The sequence below is a fragment of the Tinamus guttatus genome, unplaced genomic scaffold (assembly GCF_059628265.1).
Source record: "Tinamus guttatus ecotype Peru unplaced genomic scaffold, ASM5962826v1 Tinamus_guttatus_pri_ptg000004l, whole genome shotgun sequence".
NCBI lineage: Eukaryota > Metazoa > Chordata > Aves > Tinamiformes > Tinamidae > Tinamus > Tinamus guttatus.
The window spans coordinates 12,708,158-12,732,704 of NW_028288538.1; the positions used below are offsets into that span (position 1 = coordinate 12,708,158).

Consider the following 24,547-nt stretch of genomic DNA (forward strand, 5'->3'; position numbering starts at 1 on the left):
TAGCCCTAACCCTAACCCTAGCCCCTAAGCCTGGGGGCACCAGGCCTAAATGATGCCTAAAGGGCAAAGATGCTACCAGCCCCACTCTCCATATGCCACTACATTTCCTTTAGCATGCCCATTGCAACTGCAGACTCCCTAGGTCTCTATGCTGTCTCTCTTTCTTAAACCTAACCCTAGCCCTAACTCTAACCAGAGCCACTAAGCAGAGGGACATCAGGCCTAGTGCTGCACAAAAGGCAAATATTGCCCTACAACCACTCTGCATATCCTGCTACATTTCCCCTGGCATGCCCATTCCCACCGCAGTCTCTTTAGGACTCTGTGCTGTCTCTCTTTCTTAATCCTAACCCTAGCCCTAACCCTATCCCTAGCCCCTAAGCCTGGGGGCACCAGGCCTAAATGCTGCCTAAAGGGAAAAGATGCTACCAGCACCACTGTGCATATGCCACTACATTTCCTTTGGCATGCCCTTTCCAACTACAGACTCCCTAGGTCTCTATGCTCTATCTCTTCTTTAACCCTAACCCTAGCCCTAACCCTAACCAGAGCAACTAAGCATACAGACGTCAGGCCTAGTGCTGCACAAAAAGCAACAAGTGCCCTAGAACCAATCAGTATATCATCCTACATTTCCCCTGGCATGCCCATTCCATCTGCAGACTCCCTAGGTCTCTATGCTGTCTCTCTTTCTTAAACCTAACCCTAGCCCTAACTCTAACCCTAGCCACTAAGCATAGGGTCTTCAGGCCTAGTGTTGCCCAAAAGGCAAATATTGCAATAGAATCACTCTGCATATCCTGCTACATTTCCCCTGGCATGCCCATTCCAACTGCAGACTCTCTTTAGGACTCTGCGTTGTCTCTCTTTCTTAACCCTAACCCTAGCCCTAACCCTAACCAGAGCCACCAAGCATAGGGACATCAAGCCTAGTGCTGCCCAAAAAACAATGAGTGCCAACGAATCTCTCTGCATATCCTCCCACATTTCCCCTGGCATGCCCATTCTAGCCGCACTATCCTGAGGACTCTGTGCTGTCTCTCTTTCTTAAAGCTAATCCGAGCCCTAACTCTCACCAGAGCCACTAAGCGTAGGGTCTTCAGGCCTAGTGCTGCACAAAGAGCAAATACAGCCCTAGAACCACTCTGTATATACTGCTACATTTCCCCTGGCATGCCCTCTCCAACTGCAGTCTCCTTAGGACTCTGTGCTGTCTCTCTTTCTTAATCCTAACCCTAGCCCTAACCCTAACCAGAGCCACTAAGCCTGGGGGCACCAGGCCTAAATGCTGCCTAAAGGGCAAAGATGCTACCAGCAAAACTCTCCATATGGCACTACATTTCCTTTGCCATGCCCATTCCAACTGCAGACTCTCCTTAGGACTCTGCGCTGTCTCTCTTCCTTAACCCTAACCCTAGCCCTAACCCTAACCAGAGTAACAAAGCACATGGTCTTCAGGCCTAGTGCTGCCCAGAAAGCAAATATTGCCCTACAACCACTCTGCATATCCTGCTACATTTCACCCGGCATGCCCATTCAAACGACACTCTCCTTAGGACTCTGTGCTGTCTCTCTCCTTTAAGCCTAGCCCTAACGCTAAACAGAGCTAAGCAGAGGGACATCAGGCCTAGTGCTGCACATAAAGCAACAAGTGCCCTAGAACTAATCAGTATATCATCCTAAATTTCCCCTGGTATGCCCATTCCATCTGCAGACTCCCTAGGTCTCTATGCTTTCTTTCTTTAACCTAACCCTAGCCCTGACTCTAACCAGAGCCACTAAGCATAGGGTCTTCAGGCCTAGTGTTGCCCAAAGGGCAAATATTGCAATAGAATCACTCTGCATATCCTGCTACATTTCCCCTGGCATGCCCATTCCAACTGCAGACTCTCCTTAGGACTCTGCGCTGTCTCTCTTCCTTAACCCTACCCCTAGCCCCTAAGCCTGGGGGCACCAGGCCTAAATGCTGCCTAAAGGGCAAAGATGCTACCAGCACCACTCTGCATATGCCACTACATTTCCTTTAGCACGCCCATTCCAACTGCAGGCTCCTTAGGTCTCTATGCTGTCTCTCTTTCTTAACCCTAACCCTAGCCCTAACCCTAACCAGAGCCACTAAGCACATGGTCTTCAGGCCCAGCGCTGCCCAGAAAGCAAATATTGCCCTACAACCATTCTGCATATCCTGCTACATTTTCCCTGGCATGCCCATTCCAACTACAAACTAACTAGTACTCTGTGCTATCTCTCTTCCATAACGCTAACCCTAGCCCTAACCCTAACCAGAGCCACTAAGCAGAGGGACATCAGGCCCAGTCCTGCACAAAAAGCAACAATTGCCCTACACCCACTCTGCATATCCTGCTACATTTCCCCTGGCATGCCCATTCCCACCGCAGTCTCCCTAGGACTCTGTGTTGTCTCTCTTCCTTAAGCCTAACCCTAGCCCTAACCCTAACCCTAACCAGGGCAACTAAGCATACAGACGTCAGGCCTAGTGCTGCACAAAAAGCAACAAGTGCCCTAGAACCAATCAGTATATCATCCTACAATTCCCCTGGCATGTCCATTCCATCTGCAGACTCCCTAGGTCTCTGTGCTGTCTCTCTTTCTTAAACCTAACCCTAGCCCTAACTCTAACCAGAGCCACTAAGCATAGGGTCTTCAGGCCTAGTGTTGCCCAAAAGGCAAATATTGCAATAGAATCACTCTGCATATCCTGCTACATTTCCTTTGCCATGCCCATTCCAACCGCAGTCTCCTTAGGACTCTGTGCTGTCTCTCTTCCTTAACCCTAAACCTAGCCCTAACCCTAACCAGAGTAACAAAGCAGATGGTCTTCAGGCCCAGTGCTGCCCAGAAAGCAAATATTGCCCTACAACCACTCTGCATATCCTGCTACATTTTCCCTGGCATGCCCATTCCAACTACAAACTCCCTAGGACTCTGTGCTGTCTCGTTTTTTAACCCTAGCCCTAACCCTAACCCTATCCCCTAAGCCTGGGGGCACCAGGCCTAAATGCTGCCTAAAGAGCAAAGATGCTACCAGCACCACTCTGCATATGCCACTACATTTCCTTTGGCATGCCCTTTCCAACCGCAGTCTCGCTAGGACTCTGCGCTGTCTCTCTTCCTTAACCCTAACCCTAACCCGAGCCACTAAGCATAGGGACATCATGCGCAGCCCGCGTGGTGGTGGCAGCCACTGCACAGGCGTGGGGCTGGGCTGGCGCTGAGGCCGCGGCAGCTCCTGGCAGCTCCTGCGCCCGCGGCGGCCCCGCCGTGCCGCCCCTGCCTGGGAAGGCGCTGGGGACACAAACACGGAATTGCACTCTGGACACCGCAGCGGACCCAAGTGTGACCTTAACCCCGAGCGCTGCGCTTCTCCAGGAGAATCGCTGCACCCCGGGGCAGGAGGTCAGCACTTAGCTGTACGCACAAGCTGTAAGGGGTTGTGCTGGGCTGTGCTTTGTCACCAAAGGCTTCTCCTTCCAAACACGGAATAATAAGCGAAGTAGAAATGTCTAGTATTAACGTTGATTTGCTCTACAATTAGGAAGATTATTTCTTGTTCCATTTCCTTACTTGTAAGATTGATGCTTTTCCTATAAAGGAACAATTTTTCTTTAAGCAGAATTTGAAGTACTACCTAAAACTATTGGCTTGGCATCCATTGCTCTAAGGTGCCCTTGCTCCTAGTGCTCCTCCTGCCACAACTTTCCCTGTTTCTTGTGAAAGGGCCACGGGCCGGCTGCTCTGCGCCTCCAGGGGCTATCTGGGCCTGGACTGGGACCTCCTCTGTTACCTGTCCCTCAACGCCAGGCGGTCTCCCAGGCTTCCAGTGTCGAGTCTTCCTCGGGACACAAAACTCCAACACCAGGACGGCTGCTTCTCTGTTTAGAGGGACCTACCCACTAGACCAGGGCCAAATCCACGTGCTAAGTAGTACTAAATAGCACATGCCTCTATCTAGGGCTGTTTTTGGTTTTGGTTTCTGGAAAAACAGAAGAAGGAGGGTTGTATCGCAAAAGATGGAAGAAAGAAAACAAAAACTGCTTTAGCTGGGCAGATCCAGGCACCTCACCAGGTGCAGAGGTGCAGCTCGAGGGCAAGACCCGTGACTAGCACTCACCCCAGTCCCGAGGCAGCCTCAGCTGATGCAGACAGCGACAGCACTGCGCAGGATATTCGTCTCATGCTGCGTGCCGGAGGGCAGGCTCTGCGGCTCTGACAGAAAACGACAACCCAGCTGATAAGAGGAAAAAGTAGAGACACAGAGACGAGACAGTATTAGGAGGGACGCTATGAGGACACTAAGTTTACAACTAGAGGCAAAACCACAAGGCAGTAAACAAGTTTACGTGGGTCTAGGGCAGCTGTGCTTTGGCATATGCAATTACAAGCCTTCTTCTCTTTCACTCTGATTAGTTTGAGTTTCCAGCCCATATGACTTTTTTCCCATGGGCTTATTTATTTCACTGCAGACAGCTTGCTCCTGGCACAGTATTATATTGTGAGATCTTTGGTAGCTTCTGTGATTTAAACAGGGCAGATTACAGACTCCGCCACCAATGCCTCCAACAGACAGATAGGATAGGAAGGCAAGCGTCTGCAATTAGATGTATTTTTCCTCCAGGAGAATTTTCATACCAAAGTGCTAATCTCTTTCAAACACATACCCAAGAGAGAGTCATTAGACAACTTTCACAGAGACACATGTACTTACAAGTTTGGGATCATAAAAAACAGAATCATGTAGTTTGGACTTCTGGAGGCCACATATACCAAACTCCTGCTCCAGGCAGGACAAATCACATCAGGTTGCTCAGGGCTCTGTCCTGACCAGTTGAAGCTTTTAATATCTGTGTGGATTCCACAGCTTGCCAGGGCTCCAGTTCTGACATCTGATCACCTGCATGGTGAAAAACATTCTAACAACAGAATTTCCCCACGTACGTGCTTTTGTGTGTTGCCTCTTATCATCTCACTGTGAACCTCCGAGCAGGGTCTGGTTCCATCTTCAGGAGCCCCTGCCATTATACACTTGGAGACAGCAGTAAGGGCTTCCTTAGCCTTCTCTTCCAAGGCTGAGCAAACCCCCTGTGCTCCAGCCCATGGTGGCCTCTGCTGGAGTCACTCCAGTCAACATCCTTCTCATACGGGGGAATCCAAAACAGGACACTGTTCCACATGCCACAGGGCTTCCTTGTCCTTGCTGTTGACAGCCTTTTGCTGTTGTTTGTTGCAGTTGAGGGCAGTGGCCTTTTGCAAAAACATTGCTGTCAAGCCATGTTTTGCAGTCAGTATTCAGGCAGTATTCTTGCATGGGGTTATTCCACCCTGATGCAGGACTTGGTGTTTGCCCTTGTTAGATGTGGCAACATTCAGGTTAGCTCATTTCTCCAGCCTGGGAAGGAACCTCCGAACGGCAGCCCTGCCCTCCAGCCCCTCTTACCATACCTGGGCATCTGCATGGCTCTTCATGAAGGCAGCTAGTCTGAAAAACAAGGCTTCTCACCTTTGTAGAAGTGATCAGAGACTTACAAAATGCACGGCCTGATTCTAATTGCTTTGTACAGACTGCGTGCTCACATTAGCAGTTTCCCAAAAGTTCTCTGAATGCAAACAGGTTAGCACCCCCATACCTGACAAAAGAGATGAGAACTGCAGGCCACCTCTGTTATTCTCATGAAGTTCACTCATTCAAGAAAAAGCAAGTTTGAGATGCTGCATAAGTCTTGGAAAGCAGGACAGAAATGGTAACTGTTAAGTAGCAACCATTTTAGTACTTTACTATAGCTGAGGATAGAATTAGTCCAGTACCAACACACCAGGCAAAAAGCCAGGATTATATGGGGTGGGTAAGAAAAGACAGTTCTGGCGACAGGACAGGAGGCACCTCTCGGTGTGTTGTCCAACACGGAGCATTCCTGCGGAGGAAGAACCTTGAGCTTTGTTTTCCATATTTAATACTCATTGGTGCTCACGGGAGTCACTACTGTGCTTCAAATCTCATCTTGGTCTACAGGTTGGGCTCCTCCTGGTATCACCAGGATGTATCGGTCCCCATCAGGCTGGTTCACTCAGCCTGATGGAAACACTGTCTTGTGTAGCCAGAAGGAAACACCAATGAATGCTCATGGCCCAGAAGAAAACATGAAAGTATTTGAACTAAAAAGCCACAAGGCATGGAGAAAGTACATTTACACGGGTTACCATTGAGCTAAGACAAAGCGATAGTTCAACAAATGCAGACAAAGCTGAGATCAGGAATATTTGACTGTTTTATACTGTCAAGCAATCCTGGGGCAAAGCATCTCAAAGCACGTGCTTTCCAAAACTTTCTGCTCCGTTATAGTTTCATCTGATATTGTATGGAAGCTTTTCTTGAAACAAAGTTTCTCATCATATGAAAACTCTGAAGCAGTGCTAGACTAGCAAGGATACTGTAATTGACAATCAGTAACCCATGATTTGTCATGAAAACCAAAAGGGGAGCAAACTTTATCACAAAATAATTAAACAGAACAACAAGATTTATGGCTTTCCATCAAAGCAATTTTATGTAGAGTCTCTCTATACAGTAAGTAGTTACAGAGCAGGACAAAATATGACAGTTTCAGTATTTAATATTTTAATATCCAATTTAAATGCATGTATCCAAAAGGATTTTTTTTTTTTTACACTTTTTCAGTAGTCACTTAGCTCAGTGGTTGGCTGCAATAATCCTTACTGCTTTCAGGAACTGGATGGAGCTGTAAACACAAGAACTCCCATTAAAGTTAACGCATGACAAAGTTCCATTACAGCTCTCCATAAAGCAGAGCTGCTTTAAACAAAATTCAGACACTGAAGGACACTGAAATGTGTTGTGTCCTGCAGTAGAGCTTAATACTCCACTGGTCAGAAACTTGATGGTAACTTCAAAAGGCACTCTGAGTTAAACTACAGTAACTCCGGTCCACAAGCATTTTAGATCCTTGGTATTCTATAGTAGAAAAACTATATTTATTCAATATAAATTGTTTAACTTCTGTCCTAGCAGTCAAATTATATTGCACTTTCAAATATTCTGTGTATGTTCTGATAAAAATCTAATATTTACATCTTGTGTTTGCTAAAGAAAAATACATTACTTTTAAAATATTTTAAGAACCAAGTTTTAACACTTATTTCTGTCTTTCTAATATAGCCAGAGGCTACATCAAAGATACAATTTCATAACTAGCTCCTAGTAAACATTTTGGTCCTTCGAAAATTTGTGTTATGTTACAATACATGTTGACAACTGATGTCAATGTTTGCCTGAACTTGCAGTAGCCAAACAGATAGAATATTTAAATAAATAAATATATAATTTCTAAAAAGTAATAGCTTTGGAGTTTTGTAAACACTTATAGAGAGTCTGTGAAAAGACTCAGTTTGGCATGTTGTGATTTTAATTGGCAATGCTTTAGACTACCAGGGTAGAAAACAGTTTGGTTAGGCACATGTCATATAAGTTTAGGGGCAAAAAAGGCAACAACAATAACAACTAAAAAATACTGATTTTTCCTTGTGTTGTCATAAGAACAAATAAAAATGATCTAGGAGTAACATTATCCACTGAAACCAAAATAGACATTCGTGACACCTTAAAAAAAAAAAAAGGACAAGGGGGGGAGCAAATCTATTAATTTTTAAACACAACCTAAAGGAAATGAACAAGTCATATATGATAACAAAGATTTGGATGCAAAGGTTGGCATGGGAAAATGAGCAGTATGAATTTATAGAAATACTGATTTAGACAGAAGTGGTATCTTAGACAGCTGCGTCTCCCAGAAGACAATCATTGTTCATTTCTCAATCCAAATTTGAAGGAACATTCCCAATCTGTGTTCAGTAAAACAAATTCAGCACAAAGTACTAGCTCTCATGAAATTCTGCTGATATCTAGCTTGCCCTACATTCCTGTTAGGACATGAGTGGCAATATAAAAGAAATAAAACAACAGATGTACACTTATGCCATTTACATATAAATATATGCATATGCTAAAAATTCAGATGATGCCAGGCAGGAGGTCTCATACATGTGTTGGATATATTTTATATAGTACAGTTGTAGCTTAAATGTTCAATTTCATGACATAGCCAAACTTTAAACGGATGCTTTAAATGTGCACCTGTTGTGCTTCTCTAGACAGTTTTTATTCCATATAGAATAGTTCTCTTTCAATTTTCATCACTAGAAGCTGATGGTTTGTAAGAGCAAAGCAAAGCTATTTGCATGCTTTTGTGGAAAAAGTAGGACTTGCTCTTCATCACTGTTATTTATTGATGGAATGATAAAACATTTCTGTTCCAATAGGATCAAGACCTGTTCTGTTCAGAATCAAGAACCCTGTTGGTGAACTTACTGTTAGTACTCAGATGTTTACCCTTTCCTGTTGCCCATACTGGGAATCTTTTCTAGGCTTGGTGATGAAAACTCCCCTCCTCTGTCCTCCAAAGAAGAGGGCTCAGACGATATAAATTGCATATAAATTGCATACCCTGCAAGCAACAGCCAAAGTTATTCAAAAGGAAACACCAAGAATTAATATAGCTTCATACTAGAACTAGATGATACTATTGGTCCATAAGTTAAACAGTTAAGCCGCAACTGTACTATACCTCAGCATACACATTAAATTCAATTGTCGTAACTGAGCTAGCAGCCACATTTGCCTTTATTTTGCTCCTCGTTCAGTTGTTCTGTGGAGCTGTGCCCGTTGGAGCGCACTACCCCTTCGGGGATCCAGGATTTATCCACGCACCGTTCCATGCGCTTCATGATAAGGTCAAGCAGCGTATCGATGGCTTTGCTTACGTTACTCCCAGTAGCTGCGCTGGTTTCAAAATATGGTATTCTGCAGAAGATAAAAAAAAAAAAAAAAAGAAAGAGAGAGAAATTTAAATCATACAGTTTATATTCCTAGGAACAAAGTCAATACATGATTACTGCCACATACTTCAAAATACCCCAAACTGTCATTGAGAATCCAGAGTAGAAAGGGTCTAAGTGCCTAGTGGTCTGAAATACAAACAAAATGGCTCACGCTGCAGAGAGGCTGAAGGATAAATGAGCTCATGTTGCAGAATCCACATTTTGCAAAGAACCGGTAGGTTCCCCAAATTATGCTCCTCAAGTCTGTTCGTCCAATTCTGCTCACTCACAAGAGACTCACCTACTTTGCATGGCCTTGTCTGCACATCAGCAATCTCCCCACAGGAACTTAAGGAAAAATTTCTTCACAGTGAGGGTCACAGAGCCCTGGAACAGGCTGCCCAGAGAGGTTGTGGAGTCTCTTTCTTTGGAGATCTTCCAAACCCGCTTGGATGCAGCCCTGTGCCACGTGCTCTAGGTGACTCTGCGTGTGCAGGGGAGTTGGACTAGATGATCCCTAGAGGTCCCTTCCAACCTTAACGATTCTATAATTCTATGATCGCCACCTCTGCTAGGACACCAGTGCAAGGCAGGGGTGCTCGCCTGCACGTACCGCTGCAGGCAAGGCAGGGAAAACCCTCAATGGGAGGATTTGCCATCACTACAAAAGGTGTCACGGGACAGGGGCAACACTTGCTTTAAAACACACATCAGCAGCCCCAGCACATGTGCTTCTAAGGCAGCAACATTTTGCATCTCCAGCATAAAAAGAGTTGGGGGTAAAATATTCTTCCTCCTATTGAATTCCCCAGCCCCTCCTCCCCTAAGGAGCACTACAGTTTTCACCTGTAGCTCATAGCAATTAACTGTGGCCAAACATGAGGAAACACCCGGGTAAGCTGCTGGGCACGCGATCAGGAGCCTTGATTTTGGGGGAAGCAGTGCATCCGTGTTAAAATGGAGAATGCCTTCAGGATATTTTCTGCTCTCTTTTCACTACCCTGAATGCCCCATTCCTTTCAAGATATTTAAGTAGCAGATAAAAAAGGGAGGGAAAAAAAAAAAAAAAAAAAAAAAAACAAGGGAAACCATGGAAAGGACAAAAGATCCTGTTCAGGCTGTCACTACACTATGGCCCATGTTGCATCAGACCTGACGCGAGTATCTTCCAGCAGACACCTGTGTGCTCCCCCGCAGCGTGTCCATTCACACTTGGGAACTGCTCCTGGCCTGCGACTTCCAGCCTCTCCTGCAAACCCTCACTTTTCTAGAAACTGCTGAAAGTTCTCGGCAGAGCTCAGCCTGCGGCGTGGGGACACCACTTCCTGCCGGGCCGACTGTGACCGTCCTTGCCACGGTATCTTGTTTCAATTTGCTTAACTGCAAACTCTATTTAAAAGGTTTATCCTCCGTCTGTAGGCTCTGACCCTGGGGCTCTCTGCTACCCACAGGGTGGTGCTAGAGCAGCTCCCTTACTGCTATTCCCCAAATAATCACTTCCTAACTTCAAGTATTTCTCGTTTATCTCCAATTTGCAAGATCCAGCGAGTGGTCAAAAATATTACATTCCTGTACCTATGTCTCCTACAAACATTTTCAAAATATATCACCTACTCACGGAGGCCTTTCCACAAAATGTGTGCTCAGGATCACACACTCCCGCTGCGAGCAGCCTGTTTGCTGTGGCAGGACTTACCTTGCTGCATCCCAACAGCATTTGGGAAAGTCTAGCAGCTCGAGCAGCACAGGGCAGAGAAAGCTCCAGCTGCCTGCAGATGGGATGTGATCTATAACTTTGACTTTTAGTTCCCCTATCCTAAATCCTGTTGGCATTATCAGCCACCATGATAAATATTTCATAAATTGTTTTTTTTTTTTTGCAAAAGGTGAAGTGACATATAGAAAGATGTCTAAGAAAATGCTACATGCCATCTGTTCCTGTTTAGTCCCCAAAATTTTTGCTCTCTCATAAGCAGACAGTTAAAATACCATATGCGCTTGCTGTCAGCACTGTGATATGGAATTCAAACAAGGATTTTGGTAGGAGGAGGAAAAAAGAAGCAGGTAATCAACGGAACCCGTTTGTCTCTAATGCACAATTAGCTTCAGATCTGCCTCCCTCCAATGATTCTTCAAGGTTAAGGAAGCTAATTTGTGACTAAACCTGTGACAGCAGATAGTGTGGCATAGCAGGAGCAGGCCTGCAGACCAAGCCAAATAAGGCTGAGGACCCAGAGTTCACGGGCCGGGTGTTTTGGACGAGCACTATCTCAATGCCCTGAGCTGGGCACATACCACACACATCCTGGGTTAGTTTTGAATTGAAAAGAAATCCAGTTCACATGCTACAAGGCTACTCCACAATGTGAATCAAATCACTGTAAATGCTCAGAAGACTTGCTTCAAAAACACACATCTGACCTTCACTAAGATGCAAATATAGTCCGGAGATAAGACTCATGGTTAACTGGGTAGAAGAGTCCTATTGAATTTACTATGGGAAGAATTCACTTGCCACTGTTCCTTCAGGGATGGGGAAACGCAAGGCTGCCATCTCCTCCAGCTGGCCTGACTCATGTTCAGCTCTCAGTGAAAGCGAGGCAGCATGTTTCAACAGCCAGGCCAGTGACAGCAGCTGTCCTACAACAAATTTTTGTGATAAAGAAACTGCAAATGTGGATATCGTTGCTTAATACTATTCTTTTTCTCAAAAAGTCTGTGAGATGGGTTTTCTGTGCCCTGCAGAAAGCATCAGCACAGGCAAGAGCAAGTTAGACCACTGTTATTCATCTGCCTTCCCAGATAAATTTCATATCTCTTCCAGAACATCTGTAAGAATATTTACTTTGTTTCCTACCAAGCAAAGGAGATCGCTTGATCTCCAACGCTAAGTTATTAAAAAATTACGTACATAATTTTAGGCAAAGCTGAAAACATTGACCTCTGAAAGAAATAAGTATTAAACAGGCCAGTTAAGTGCTCTAAAATGCTTATTCTAACAATCACCTTCCAGTATACAGAAGTGGCACTACAGAGAGCATGTTTCAGTTTGCTTTAAACAGAACAATAACTGGAAGGAAGTTACTTACCCATATTTTTCTGCAAGTTCCTTTGCCTCTTCTTCTTTCACCACTCTTTGGTCTTCCAGATCACTCTTGTTTCCACACAGTACAATGTCAGGGTTTTCACAATATGCATGCATTTGTAGCTGACCTAACAGCAACAACAAAAATCAGGCTCACATCTTGCTGTTCTCACCAGGAACGTTAGTGCATTTAAAGGGACACAAGAACTTCAGTAAAGTGACTTATGGAAAGACCACCAGCGTATTCTCTGTTACAGAGAAGCTGGAGAGCACGGGGACATTCTCTACCACCCACAGTCAGTGAACAAGATGGGAGCAGAAGCCTGATAACATTAGCACAGAAGTTGTACATTTGTGGCTCGAGGAATTATGCTTGCCAAACATCTTTAGTGAGCTGCTAGGAGGGCAGAAAGAATATTTTCCCTCTGCTGATGTGCCACAGGTGTGGGAACTACTTCCCCTGGGCTCACCAGCCGAGTGACACCTGTTTCCTACTAAGCCTTGTTGGCAAAGCTGAAGCTTTGCATAGGTTTCCACAGGCATCACTCAAAGAATGACACCACAGTCAGAGATACAAAGTTTTCTCAGCTTGCTTTCAGATACGCTCAAACCTGAATTTCAGGTAAGCACTGAAACTACCACTACCAGTTATTACAATTATGAATGCAACATTTACTTTCTTTTTCCCTAGAAAGCTTTAGAAAATAGATTTTTCAGTTCTGTTTCTCAGAAAAGGCATCCATGTTTGCAAATATAAATCTGAAAAAAAAAAAACCATACTTATCCAATTCCTGACGTTGAGGAAGCTCTGCTCATTTGTCAGATCAAAGAGAAGAAGAAACCCCATTGCGTCTCTGAAGAAAGCTGTTGTCAGGCTACGAAACCTAGATAATTGAAGTGAAGTTAACTTACGTATCTGATAATTTAGAAATATAACTGTATACAGTTATAAAAATGAAGTAACTTAAAACTCAACTTCCTAGAACAAGAAATTCATGATAATTATTTCTGCTGATGTAGGGATTGGCTAACATGAACTGCTAGCATTACTGCGGCCTGACCCAGGGCTCAGGAAGTCCAGGAGACCTTCCTTCCATGGCAGGCTGGGAGCTTTAGCTCAAGCACCGTATTGTAAAGCACTCCCTAATGAAGAACTTAGGAGTAAAGTTCAGATAGCACTGAAATTTGTTACTGTGCACGTCAGTTCTTGATTTCAAGATAATCAGCTGCTAGGTTACTACTCTTTTAATAGACAACTAGAAATAAATTCTTTCACCTGACTTCATTTGTCCGATTTCCCCAAGACTTTAGGATATTAACAATAACAAAAACAATAATAATTATTATAGAAGACTTAAAAAAATCTATATTAACTGGCTAAGAAAAACATAGCCTGAAGGTTTACAAAAGACAGAGGAAAAAAAACTGTTGTCTTGTTTTAATTCAGCACAGCTGCAATTAATGAGTACTCATGGGAAGCTGCTTCCATCACTGTTAAAATCAGAGTGAGAACACTTATCCATCATGCAACTAAAATACAATCCATAAATAAAATTCATCTACCTAGTTGTGCTTTTCTAGCTTCATGGAAACCACCTTACTTGCTAGATAGACAAAAATAAAGAAACAAGCAAAATCAACACACCTTTCCTGCCCTGCAGTATCCCAGAGCTGAAGATGAATCCTCTGCCCTCTGCCACTAACGCCATCTGGCCCGTTGGGTCTATAGACCTACAAAAGGCAAGTTTGCAAGACAGCGTTAGCAACCCAGCAAAAAAAACTTGATATTTAAAGTTGCTGAATGAAGCAAAATCAGCATTTCTGACTCAAGGCCCAACTACAGCTCAAATCTTCTGCTCTACATGACTTACTAATAGGGCTGCATTTTAATTATGCATGCAGTTGAATATTTAAAAACAAGAGAAGAGGTTTCCAATAGACCACTGACCAAGTATATTCAGAATGGCCATAGAGTTTCCTTAGGCTTTTCTTTTTATTTTCAATTTTCTATTTTTTACTGTTATCTTGTATCCTGTTCAAATTAAAATGCAATTATAGAAGTGCAACAATGAGATCGTGCAATCTGGCAGTATATTTGTCTAACTAACAGAACCTCATTAGCAAACATAATATACTCAAAAGATAATGACATTTCTTCTTAACTGCCAAAAGATTGCTGAAAAAATGCTGAGGATAGAGCTTATCATATTCTAGCTTATAAAAGCAAAAATTGGATGCTAATAATAAACGATGAAGAGTTTACTCAGCATGAACACATAAATAAGGACATCTGTTAGCTTTGGAAAGATCATATAAAAATAATCTTGGTGTATTATACAACGCTTCAGGTTGTATTCTTCAGTTGTCTTCTTTTCCCTGAACAGTCTTTAGATTACTGGAGATAAAAATACATCTTTAGCGACCCGTAAGCTTGCTGAATTTGTGAGTAATGCAAATCAGGATCACAAAGAGCAAAACCAGTTTTACTTCAGCCCAAGCAGTCCTTGCATGGGGGTTCACCAACAGAAGTGCTACCTCGGGTAGCATGAGCACAGCTCTCCATGCAGCTGTGCCCACCAACACTTGCAAATTGCTGCAAGAGGCCACTGAGAATCAGCTCTTTTTATTTTACATGTGGGAGGATAAGTGGGGCAGACTGATTTCCTAACCAGGAGATTAATTATACACTAACTGTGGACCCCATGTTTCTACACAAGCATCAGCAGGTTAGATTTTTTAAAATAAAACCTAGCCATCACAAATATAAAACAGCTGTGGTTTTAAAGGAACATCCTGTTTGTGAAAACTCACCACTCTCTTTTCCCGAAAGTCAATGCCCACCGTTGTGATAAATTTGGAATTAAATTTGCCATCCGTGTACTGGTAGAGAAGGCTGGTCTTTCCCACTCCAGAATCACCCAGCGCTAGAAATTTGATGAGGTAGTCGTAGTCCCCATCAGACATAGTGAGAATTCAGGAGACACCTGAGAAAGCAAAGCAAAAAGCATCAGTTATTCAACAGCTGTGCTATATGTGTAAAATACAGATCACTTTTTTAACTACAAGGAATCCAGCAGTGGAATTCTGTACTCTTCTACACCGGTTTCACATTAAACTCTCAATTATGGCAGATATCAAGTCCTGCTGAAAAACAAAAATGTATTTTTTGTCATTTATCTGCACTCCTCTTACTGCAAAGAGAAGGAAACACAATTGCAGATTCTTCAAGAATGACCAAAAACCAAGATTAAAGAAATGTATTCTAGATACCTGTAGCAAGAGTTGCAGAACAGTTTTAATCTGTATGCAAGCTGAAAGAAGCTATTTTAAACACATCACCAATATAATCCTGATCTTGCATTCACTGTGACGTTATTAATATTCAGGAATAATTGAAATTCTCCACAATATTTAAATAAAAAGGCACCGTATGGCCTCAATCATTAAATCTTTCATCAAAATTTTTGTGAACATCCAAGAGGCTCTCAAAGTAGTTGAGTGGGTTCATATCTGCATGATAATAATTTCCTATTAATAGGCTATATTTCAGTGTCAAAAAAGTCCTTTTATATCAGGAAGAAAAATAACCAAATGACATTTTCTTTTAGTTTGCAATGAAACAAGAGAAAATTTTTCAAGTTTTAAAAGTTTTATTCCTGGTAGTAGCAAATCATTTAAACTAACCTTGATACCTAAATGTCATTAAATAACACACACATTTTTCCATGGCCTCATGGAAAAATTTAAGACATTTCTTCTTACTCTTTTTTGCACCACTGAAACAACAATCATTTGTAAGGTAAACTCTGATGGAAGTGCGGTAACTAGCTGCAATTTACAACACACCCCTGGAAATTTTAGTGTACACTAGAAAGACAGATATAAGTGCACTAGCACTTTCCTGTTGAGCAGCTACTGAGCCTGGCTTCCCCCAAAACAAACAGTAGTGAGTTGCCTTATGTTGTTTTCAAAGCGATGAACACGAAAAGAGAAGCCTAAAATAACCACTCTACAAGCAGTAGAAATCTGCCTCTTTCAAGGGGGGAAGTACCAAAATATACAAAAAGATGATGAAATTAAAGACAAAGCATTTTTTTTTCCATTTCAAGTGCAAATAAGTATTATTAGAACTGCTTGTAGCTTGAACTAAATAAAACTATTCAATTCAGGTCATAGGCAGCCGCTTACATCAATGGTAAAACACCAATTCATTTCTTGAATACCAATTCACAGCTTGAGGTTTGGAACAAACTCCCTATCTCAAGTGCGTGGGCGTCAATCACCACCATTAAACAAAAGTCAAAATTGACTTTCTGCCAGTTCTGCTCTTGGCTACGAAACAGAACTGTGATTAGTCCAGTAATGGCCAAGTCACCTAACCACGATTTGGTGAAGGCAGTCAAATTTACCAAGAGTTTTCCAGGTGAAGAGAGAGTGCAAAACATTTAACATCTTACTGCCATTTCCCCCCTCAAAATCTCCCTTCTGCCAGTCCAAGCATATTTTACATCCAGGCCCCCACCACTGTAAGACCTTGCAGAAACAGGCTTACCTAGCATGAAGTGACAGAGTTCATCCTCACTACCAAGCCACAGGCAGCTAATTCACTTTCCACTGTTGTATTTCAATGCAAGAGAGTAAAAGATGGGGCAAAAATGCAGCAATCATTAACAGTGATGTTTTAACATAAGTACACCAAAACGGTAGCTGAACTCACCAGCTAGGTCTGCAAGAGTGATGTATTCAAGTTAAGTGGAACAGATAATTACACTCTGATGTAAGGACATTTTAAACAGAAACAAAAAGCCCTTATTCATCTAAAACACTCACACATACCAGGAAAAGTCTCTCTTTATTCTTCCTCAAGGGAGAGGATTAGGGGAAAAAAAAAAAAAAATCAGATCATCTACCTTGCAGCTCTACAAAGCCTCTTTTCATTGAAACACATTAGAAGAAAGGGAAAATGTTTTAAAAAGCAAACATGAGGATTTTTAGTAAAGATTAGATTTGCTTTAAACTTCCGACTCTTATACAGTGCTATTTTACTCTCCACTGTTCTGCCAAGAATAAAGGGCTGTGTAAAACATAGGGCCCCTCTATTCAACTTGATGTTATTTTAGCTTCACTATCCCTAAATTAATTACTGCTTTAAAAGGCAAATCCTAGGACCAGTATATCAGACAAAGACAGGCTAGCATTATGGTTCCCATTACGCTATTGTCCTCAGACAGAAATATTTGCCTTATCCTCCTGGTGTTTTGTTAGCTAGCAGTAGAGATACAGAACAGACTTTGATAACATAGGGGTGACAGTGCCACCTGATCACAGTCAACTCACGTATGCTACGAGAAAGCTGCTTTATCTTGCACCCTGATCAGGACCGTATGGAGGGAGAGCGGGCACTACAGCAGCATCAGTGTTAGCAGCCCGGTGCTGCAGAAACCCATCTGGTTCACATCTGCCAGGAGCTGGAGTAAAACCTCAGCATCCCTCCTCTGTCCAGGGCTAGAAGAAAACCTCTGGTTACACATGGCGAGGTGGGGAACACCCAAAAGATATCACTGTGTCATGCCGGATTTGTCAAGTGTCTAACTGTATAAACATGCCACACCAGCAGGACTACTTCCACCTCAATTCTCCATATGGCTGGTAACAAAAACGACTTGCAGGTGATGGGCAGCAGCGAGGAGCCCTTCAGAGCGGATGGGTGAGCGCGAGAAGGAAGTTGCCCGCAGGCGCGCACGCCCCGCGCTGCGCCCCGCCGTGTCAATGCCCAGCTCAGGTATCTCCGGGGTGCGGTTCCTGTGCGGCCGCGCTATCCTTGGAGACGCGCGGAGGTATTTTCACAGCAGTTCGAGCCTTATCCTCCTCCCTCTACAAATATTTAGAAAGTGATCTCCACCCTTTGCCTCTAAGACCTGCAGTGCCAGGGGCCAGGTACATCCAGCTCTCTGCTGGGGAAATAAGAATATATTCACAGCAAAATATATTCATAGCAATAACTGCTGAGAGCTATTAGAGCCTCCAGTATTTCACATGCTTTCATTTCGTTTTCTTTAATCTAATTCGTTATTACATATGGCTTTGCTTTCACAGCATAGTATTTACATACACATTCACAAAAGACCAGAATTAGAAGGGAAGGCAGCTTTACGGCTCAGCCCCTGTTTTGAAACGCAACCCCCTAAGCACAATAGAAGACAATTCTTGCAATTCAACTTTAAAAACTTTAATCTTTAAAAATGTTAAGGCACTTAAACTCACCAAGCTTCCACCATTTTGCAATTACCCATTTGCTTGGTCAAACTGTCCGCTCACCACTGCTTATGCAGTCCATGTGAAGTGGCAGCTGTCACTCGCCTCTGTATTTTTATATATTATACAGAGATCCATGTATTTTAAAACACAGGCCCTCCCTGCTCTTCATTGAGTACCTGAAAGCTATTTAACCAAGTCATAGACCTGTTACTATAAACTTGAGTCTCCCACTCAAGAAGGGGAAATGGAAGAATCAGAGAGAAGTGATATAGTTAGAATTTACAAGATCTTTAAAGAGGAAAAAAGTCTGAAAACATTTTAGAATGATTATTTCACAAAATTATTTTTAAGAATAACAACTGCTTAGCTGGGAAAAAAAAAAAAAAAAAAAAAAAGGTTTAGAGTCCATAGTAAGCCCTCCCAGGGTTCTACTTTTGTAGCCCCCTCCCCACGCTCCTTGCATCCCTTCCAGCTCCAGCACAGCACACAGCCCTGCAGGCAGATGGACAGGGACTACAGATGGGTGACACTGGCCTTTTACACCCCTGATAGCATCTTTGCAGCCCTCACTTAGTCTGTCCCGGCACAACCGCAGCGGGGGTCTCTGCCCACGCGCGTGGGGACCACGCCAGCTCCCCAGACGGGACCCCTGCGAGCTGTGCACCAGCAGGCACCAGTGCGACAGGCTCATGCTTTTGCCTCCAGGACATAAGTATCACAATCCCACTGTGCACTAAAGCGCTGGAGACTATGGCAGCTTTGTTCCCGGATAACGGAGGGAACCGGCCTGGCACGCAGGATTTCTCCTGTGCAGCGTGGGACAGGGAAAATGTCCTCTGAACAAAAGGCCTTGAACAAAACATGCAAGTCTCATTCATTGTGCAGCTGCAGGAGAGAAGAAAACCAAGGGAAAACAAAGGCACCAGGTAATAACAAAAGAAAACATAAGGAAAAGTATTGATCTACAGATGAGAAATTACACAGACACAGTGAAAAATCCAGGAAACGGGTACCTGCACTCAAGCCCACGATTTAACCCAGGCTCAGCACTCACCGCAGGCTCTGCTGCACGAGTGCCGAGGGCTGCGGGGAGCCGGCGCCGTCGGCGGCGCCGCCCGCGCGCGCAGGGTCCGGCCCTACATGTCGGCCCGCGCCTCACAGGGCGCCGCGAGGCAGCCGCACCTCACGTGTCCCGTTGGCTCCTCGAGGCGGGGAGCGTTTCACAAGGGATTTATGCATGACCTAACTAGAGCACAAAATGTCTGCCAAACCTGCCACGGGCCACAAAACATCTCTGGGGGAGAACAATTTTTGCTAGAAACTGAGTGGTTGTATTAACGTTGCTGTGTATGGGTAACGGCCGTTCGGTTCTGCTTGTATCTATGTCTTTTTCTCTCAGGTGAGAGGAGGATGACAGCAACCTTTGATGTGAGCGGCTGGCTTTATCTTTCTCCCCTGTACAATGAGGTTTGCGCACATCTTGCTGCCTGCCCCTCTAGTACCATGGTCAAAGTCAGCTTCACCAGAGATTTCTAAAGAAAACTACAGAGAAATTATGCCTTGGCAAAGTCTGGAATACAAAGGAATCAAATCTGACTGACTTGGTGACAATGATAAAGGCACAAAATAATTATAATTTGCCAAGTAAAACAGGCTTGGCCTACAATTAATTCACCTTTTAAGATATCACTGATTTCACTACATTTTTCTTCCAGGGAGGGGGCAAACTTTTATGGATTGCAGTGAACTACAACAGTCTCCAACTTCTGCAGGTGCCACTGCTTTGAGGTGGGTGTTAGGGACAAAGAAAGATGAGTCATGTCTGGGCCTTGTTCTGCTCAGGAAAGCAACAACCCTGCTAGAATAGAAGGAAGTGGTCTGGAGGCAGGAGCCTGGCTACGGCACAGCCCGCACGTCTCGTGCCAAGCAGAACAGCGCACAGAAGAGGCATGAGTGCAGTGAAGGGATACATTCTTAGGAACCCATCACAAGAGCAGCGTGTGACAGGAGAAAGAGCCTCATGCTGCATCTGCCAGCCCTGCTGCAAACAAGGAATGGGGACCCAAATGCTGCTCCTGGCCAATGCTTTGTAAAAATTGTCTTTGGCCCAAAGCTGCCAGATGCGTGTGAACGTGACACACACGAACTGACTGTGACCTTCTTTCTTTCTTTCTTTCTTTTTTTTAAATCAAGTGACTGTTATGATGACGGAAGAAAATTAATAAATAAGCACTTTACAGTACTGAAATATCCTCAGCTCCATTATTTTCTTTTCTTTTCTTTTCTTTTTTTCTTATGAAACACATGACCTAGCTTGCTTTAATTTCACCCAAAATACACTTTCTGGGACTTCTCCGTAATATAAATATCAGGAAGGAAAATACGCTTTCGTCTCACACATGAGAGGAAGAGATTCATTTATTCTGAACATTTATCTTTGGTTACTCTCAATTGCTTTAGCTTTACTTGACTTTTCGTCATCATGCCCTTTTAGCTTCAACTATAAAGAAATTATAACGAATTACAGCATCAATGTCTATGATTGTCTCTTTCTTGGAAGGATCCAAGTGATTTTGAGGGTGCTCAAGGTGTATTCAGGGCTCTGCAAGAATGCATGAAGAAGATGAGTTGCAAAGCATTAGTTTGCCAGTGCCGACGTCACTTACATCTCAGCTGAGGACGCTGCTCTAAAACTCTGTCAGCACTGCTGGAAGTGCAGAATTTTGCATATAAAGAGCAAGAGTTGACAGGCACACAAACAACTAGAGATATTACAAGAGATGCCAGACAAAACCATGACCTCCCAACCAGAAAGGGGGCACAGAAGGGGTAAGTTAAGCAACAGGTTTGCAGATGCGGTGAAAAACTTCTACCTTGCACAACGGGGCAGGCAGGAGAACAAGAAATTCTGGATTTCATTTCCAGAAAGCAAGCGAAAACTCGGAACAGAGAAGCCAGTAGAGGAAACAACAGTTAATTTTGCAACTACATTTGCACTTCAGCATAACCAAACCAGAAAGAAAAAGAGGTTGAATTTCAGTAGAGGATGGCTCAGAGTTAAATACAGGAATGAAAGGCAGGATATAACCCAAAAAAAAAAAAAAAAAAAAAAAAGGAATGTTGTGAGGGATACTCTCAACATCATCCATATTGAAATACCTCTGTGCAATTACAACCTCTTTGCACAAACACAGCAAAACCTCCTACATAAGTGCTTCATGGTACGAAAAGACTGTAAGTAAACAAAGATTTCCAAAGGGACCTGGTGAAAACAGTTAAACGCTTTGAGAAGACCTGTGTCTTATATGAGAGCAAGAGCTTCTGCCTCCCTGCTTACCTCTCCGAGCCATCAGCAGCAGCTGCTCTCATGTTCTAGCAGTCAATGGTCACACACACCAGTAAGCGCCAGAGTCAACAAAGCAAAGATTTTTTTTAAAACAGCTCCATACTACTTAATCTTTCCCCAGCCATTCAGCTGTTGAAGTCACTGAGCTGTAATGCACCACAAGCTACCATGCCATACTGGTCACTAGGAATCACAGCAGTGCAGGAACTGAGTACGCGTTTAAGCACTGAAAAATGCAAATGCAAAATTTAAAAATTGGGGGAAAAAGCAAACAAACAAAAAAAAACTTTTCACATGCACAGTTAGGATATGAGTATAGTCATATCTCAGAGAACACAGGTGCATGTGCTAATGCTAAAGAAAACACTGGATTATATGCCCAGCCTCTAAGGAGTACTCTGCAGACTGCCATACACATTAGCAGAGCCAGGTTTTTCATGCCTCTGTGTAAACAGCCAGAGGAAAATATTATTTTAAAAATGTATATATAGCTTCTTTGCTCCAGGCTGGGAAAGTTCTCAGCTGTCTTTCACCTTGTTTTGAAAGACAGATATCTGGATAATAATGTCTCTCCAAAAGGTCACACTGCCAAGCTCAGGAAGGCTTCAGGATGCTGCATTAGGGGGAAACCATCTGGCAGAGATAAACAGTCATGATTAGGTCATTAAGAGTCTACAGGGAAGGTCAGCAACAGACAACCCAAAGTTACCTACTAATCACTGCTACATAAATCTGAAATCCACACAAATATGATACAAATTGGACAATAAAGCAAAACGGCATAATTCACTTAGCAAGCTGTGAGTAAGCATGCGAAAGAGGTGGGGCAGGAAAGAATTTCAGTGCAGGATTTAATCCACTTTCCTTATCCCTTGGATTTGGAAATACTTTTTTGTTTGTTTGTTTAATAGGAGGCAAACTCAGCTCCTTTCTAATCAAGGTTTTTGATTGGAAGATGCAAGTAAAGTTACTTTACTTTTTGCCTGCTGCTGCTTTTCCTCAGCATTATTGCTCTTCTACAAGGGTAAAAGACATCCTTATTTTTGGAGCGAGTTACTTGATTGTGTTCAACCACAGAGGGGCGGGCGGTGGGAGGAAGCAATACAGGGCATTTCCTGCATTCTGGCCTGGCTATTTATTTCTTGGTGGCTTCACAATTTTCTCATTGCTTAGATGACATAAAAGTGTCTGAAGATTTATAGTACGCCAGAGATTAATCTGTCTATGCCTGCTTTGGTGTAGCAATAACAGGGATATATTAATAACAGATATAACAGGAAAATAGCTCACAGCCAGGCACTCTAACCCTCTGCACGACTGTCACACTTCCAGCCACAAATGCAAGAGTCCTGTTTCATGCTGACAACATTCTCCTTGGAAAACTTACCAGCTCTCAAAGTTATTGACAGAGCAACTCATTGTGACCAGTGTGCTCCTTCCCCTGGCCTACCTGACTTCTCACAAGTAGCCCTATTCAGGTGTTAACCACCAGCGACATTACCTGATCCTGGTGGTTGCCTCCCTGATTTTTTCCCCCAGACATTAACCATCAATAGCAGCCCTGATGGTTGCATCCTGATGGGGAGACAAGGCTAATTGTGCATACACTAGGCCCAAGTCTTCTGAAATGAGAGAATAACTAAGTCAGTCATCTTCTCCCATAACCATGGGGAGAACCCGGGAGCCCACCGAGCTGTCCTTGCATGGCAGTGGGCTGCACGCCAGGATCTCCCCTAGAGCAGGGACGCCTCTCAAGGAGACTCCTCGGGGTTGAGAGATCCTTGCCAGATCCTAGCAGATCCAGGGTAAGTGACTGTAGCGCACTCTCCTTCTGAGCTTGTAAACTTTACTGACTTAAGTGTGCACAGATTTCCTTAGTCCTAAACCACTGACCAGCTCCGGGACTCGGACTGGATCCAGCCGCACCCAGGTTCCTTTCGGAGTCTGGAAAGCAAGGAGGTCCAATCTGAACCCCATGACTCAATGGGAGAGTCTCCTTGATAATTCTGTGCATATCCCGTACCCGATGCAGTAAATAGTAAATGACCTTGCCACAGACTCTCGTGAAATCATTGTCCATTATCAATAAAACCTATTACTTTCATACGAGTGAAGTGCATTGTGTCATTTACCTCCCACACACACTTGTTCTGTGACACCCCTCAATATCCTTTTGTGAAGAACTGGGCTGTTTATGAATAATGGATACGACATTATGAATATTAAGAAGTTATTGTGTAAATAATCATCAAAAATGTTTTAAATGGATCCAGCAAAACAGGCAAAATAAGTTTATACATATCTGTGGGAAAATAAGGGAAACCCCCTCTCTTAGATCAGACAGGAAGTCGGATCTTCCCATTCCTTGAACTAGAATCCAGTATGATCAGACCTGAAATAAGAGGGGCAGTTAGAGGCACAAAGCAGGGAACGGGTGCATGTGGATGGAGGGAGCTGGCCAAATCCAGAAAACACTCAATCTCTTCTCACAAAGCGAAGCTGAAACGACAGTATCGTCTTCATAAGAATTTGTAAAAGTCAGTCCACTCCTTCAACAAGTCACAGAATCCTTTACTTTCACAGGTGCACAACTACAAGGGGCATTAAACTGCCCAGCTTTTGATTGAGGGTCAGTGGTCTGTCAAAATGTTTGAACAGCTTTTGGCAAAGTGCTTGCCTCAACCCATGCCCTAGCACAGCTAGGAAGGCTCAGGGAGGCACAATGCAAAAGCAGCACCGAGTAAGCGGGCAGAACAGCACAACACAAAGCTCCCATTCCAAGTGCCTGACGTTTTTCAACCAAGCTGCCAACAGCAGTCATCTTGCTACTCTGACCACAACCCCATATTCTAATTTGAAATATAACATGATGCAGCTAACCTCTAAAATAAAATGAAGAATATAAAGGGAAAGGAAAAAAAAAAAAAAAAAAGAGGGATCTATTCAGC

At 43.5% G+C, this 24,547-nt stretch overlaps 2 protein-coding genes across 2 annotated transcripts in view; both read right to left on the reverse strand.

Moving 5' to 3' along the window:
- Positions 1-8,526: 8,526 nt before the first annotated feature.
- On the reverse strand, positions 8,527-14,959 carry RAB27A (RAB27A, member RAS oncogene family). The gene is made up of 5 exons (XM_010219298.2): positions 14,807-14,959; positions 13,641-13,726; positions 12,776-12,879; positions 12,000-12,123; positions 8,527-8,893 (listed from the first exon to the last, which is right to left on the reverse strand). Exons 1-5 carry the CDS (start codon positions 14,957-14,959, stop codon positions 8,695-8,697), a joined length of 666 nt encoding a protein of 221 aa, XP_010217600.1. The 3' UTR covers positions 8,527-8,694.
- The window catches only part of CCPG1 (cell cycle progression 1), a 53,970-nt gene continuing 44,234 nt past the window's right edge, over positions 14,812-24,547 (reverse strand). Inside the window, exon 11 of the mRNA XM_088520069.1 lies at positions 14,812-14,979. Coding sequence (XP_088376195.1) covers positions 14,969-14,979 — 11 coding nt within the window. The 3' untranslated portion in view covers positions 14,812-14,968. The remainder of the gene's footprint in view (positions 14,980-24,547) is intronic.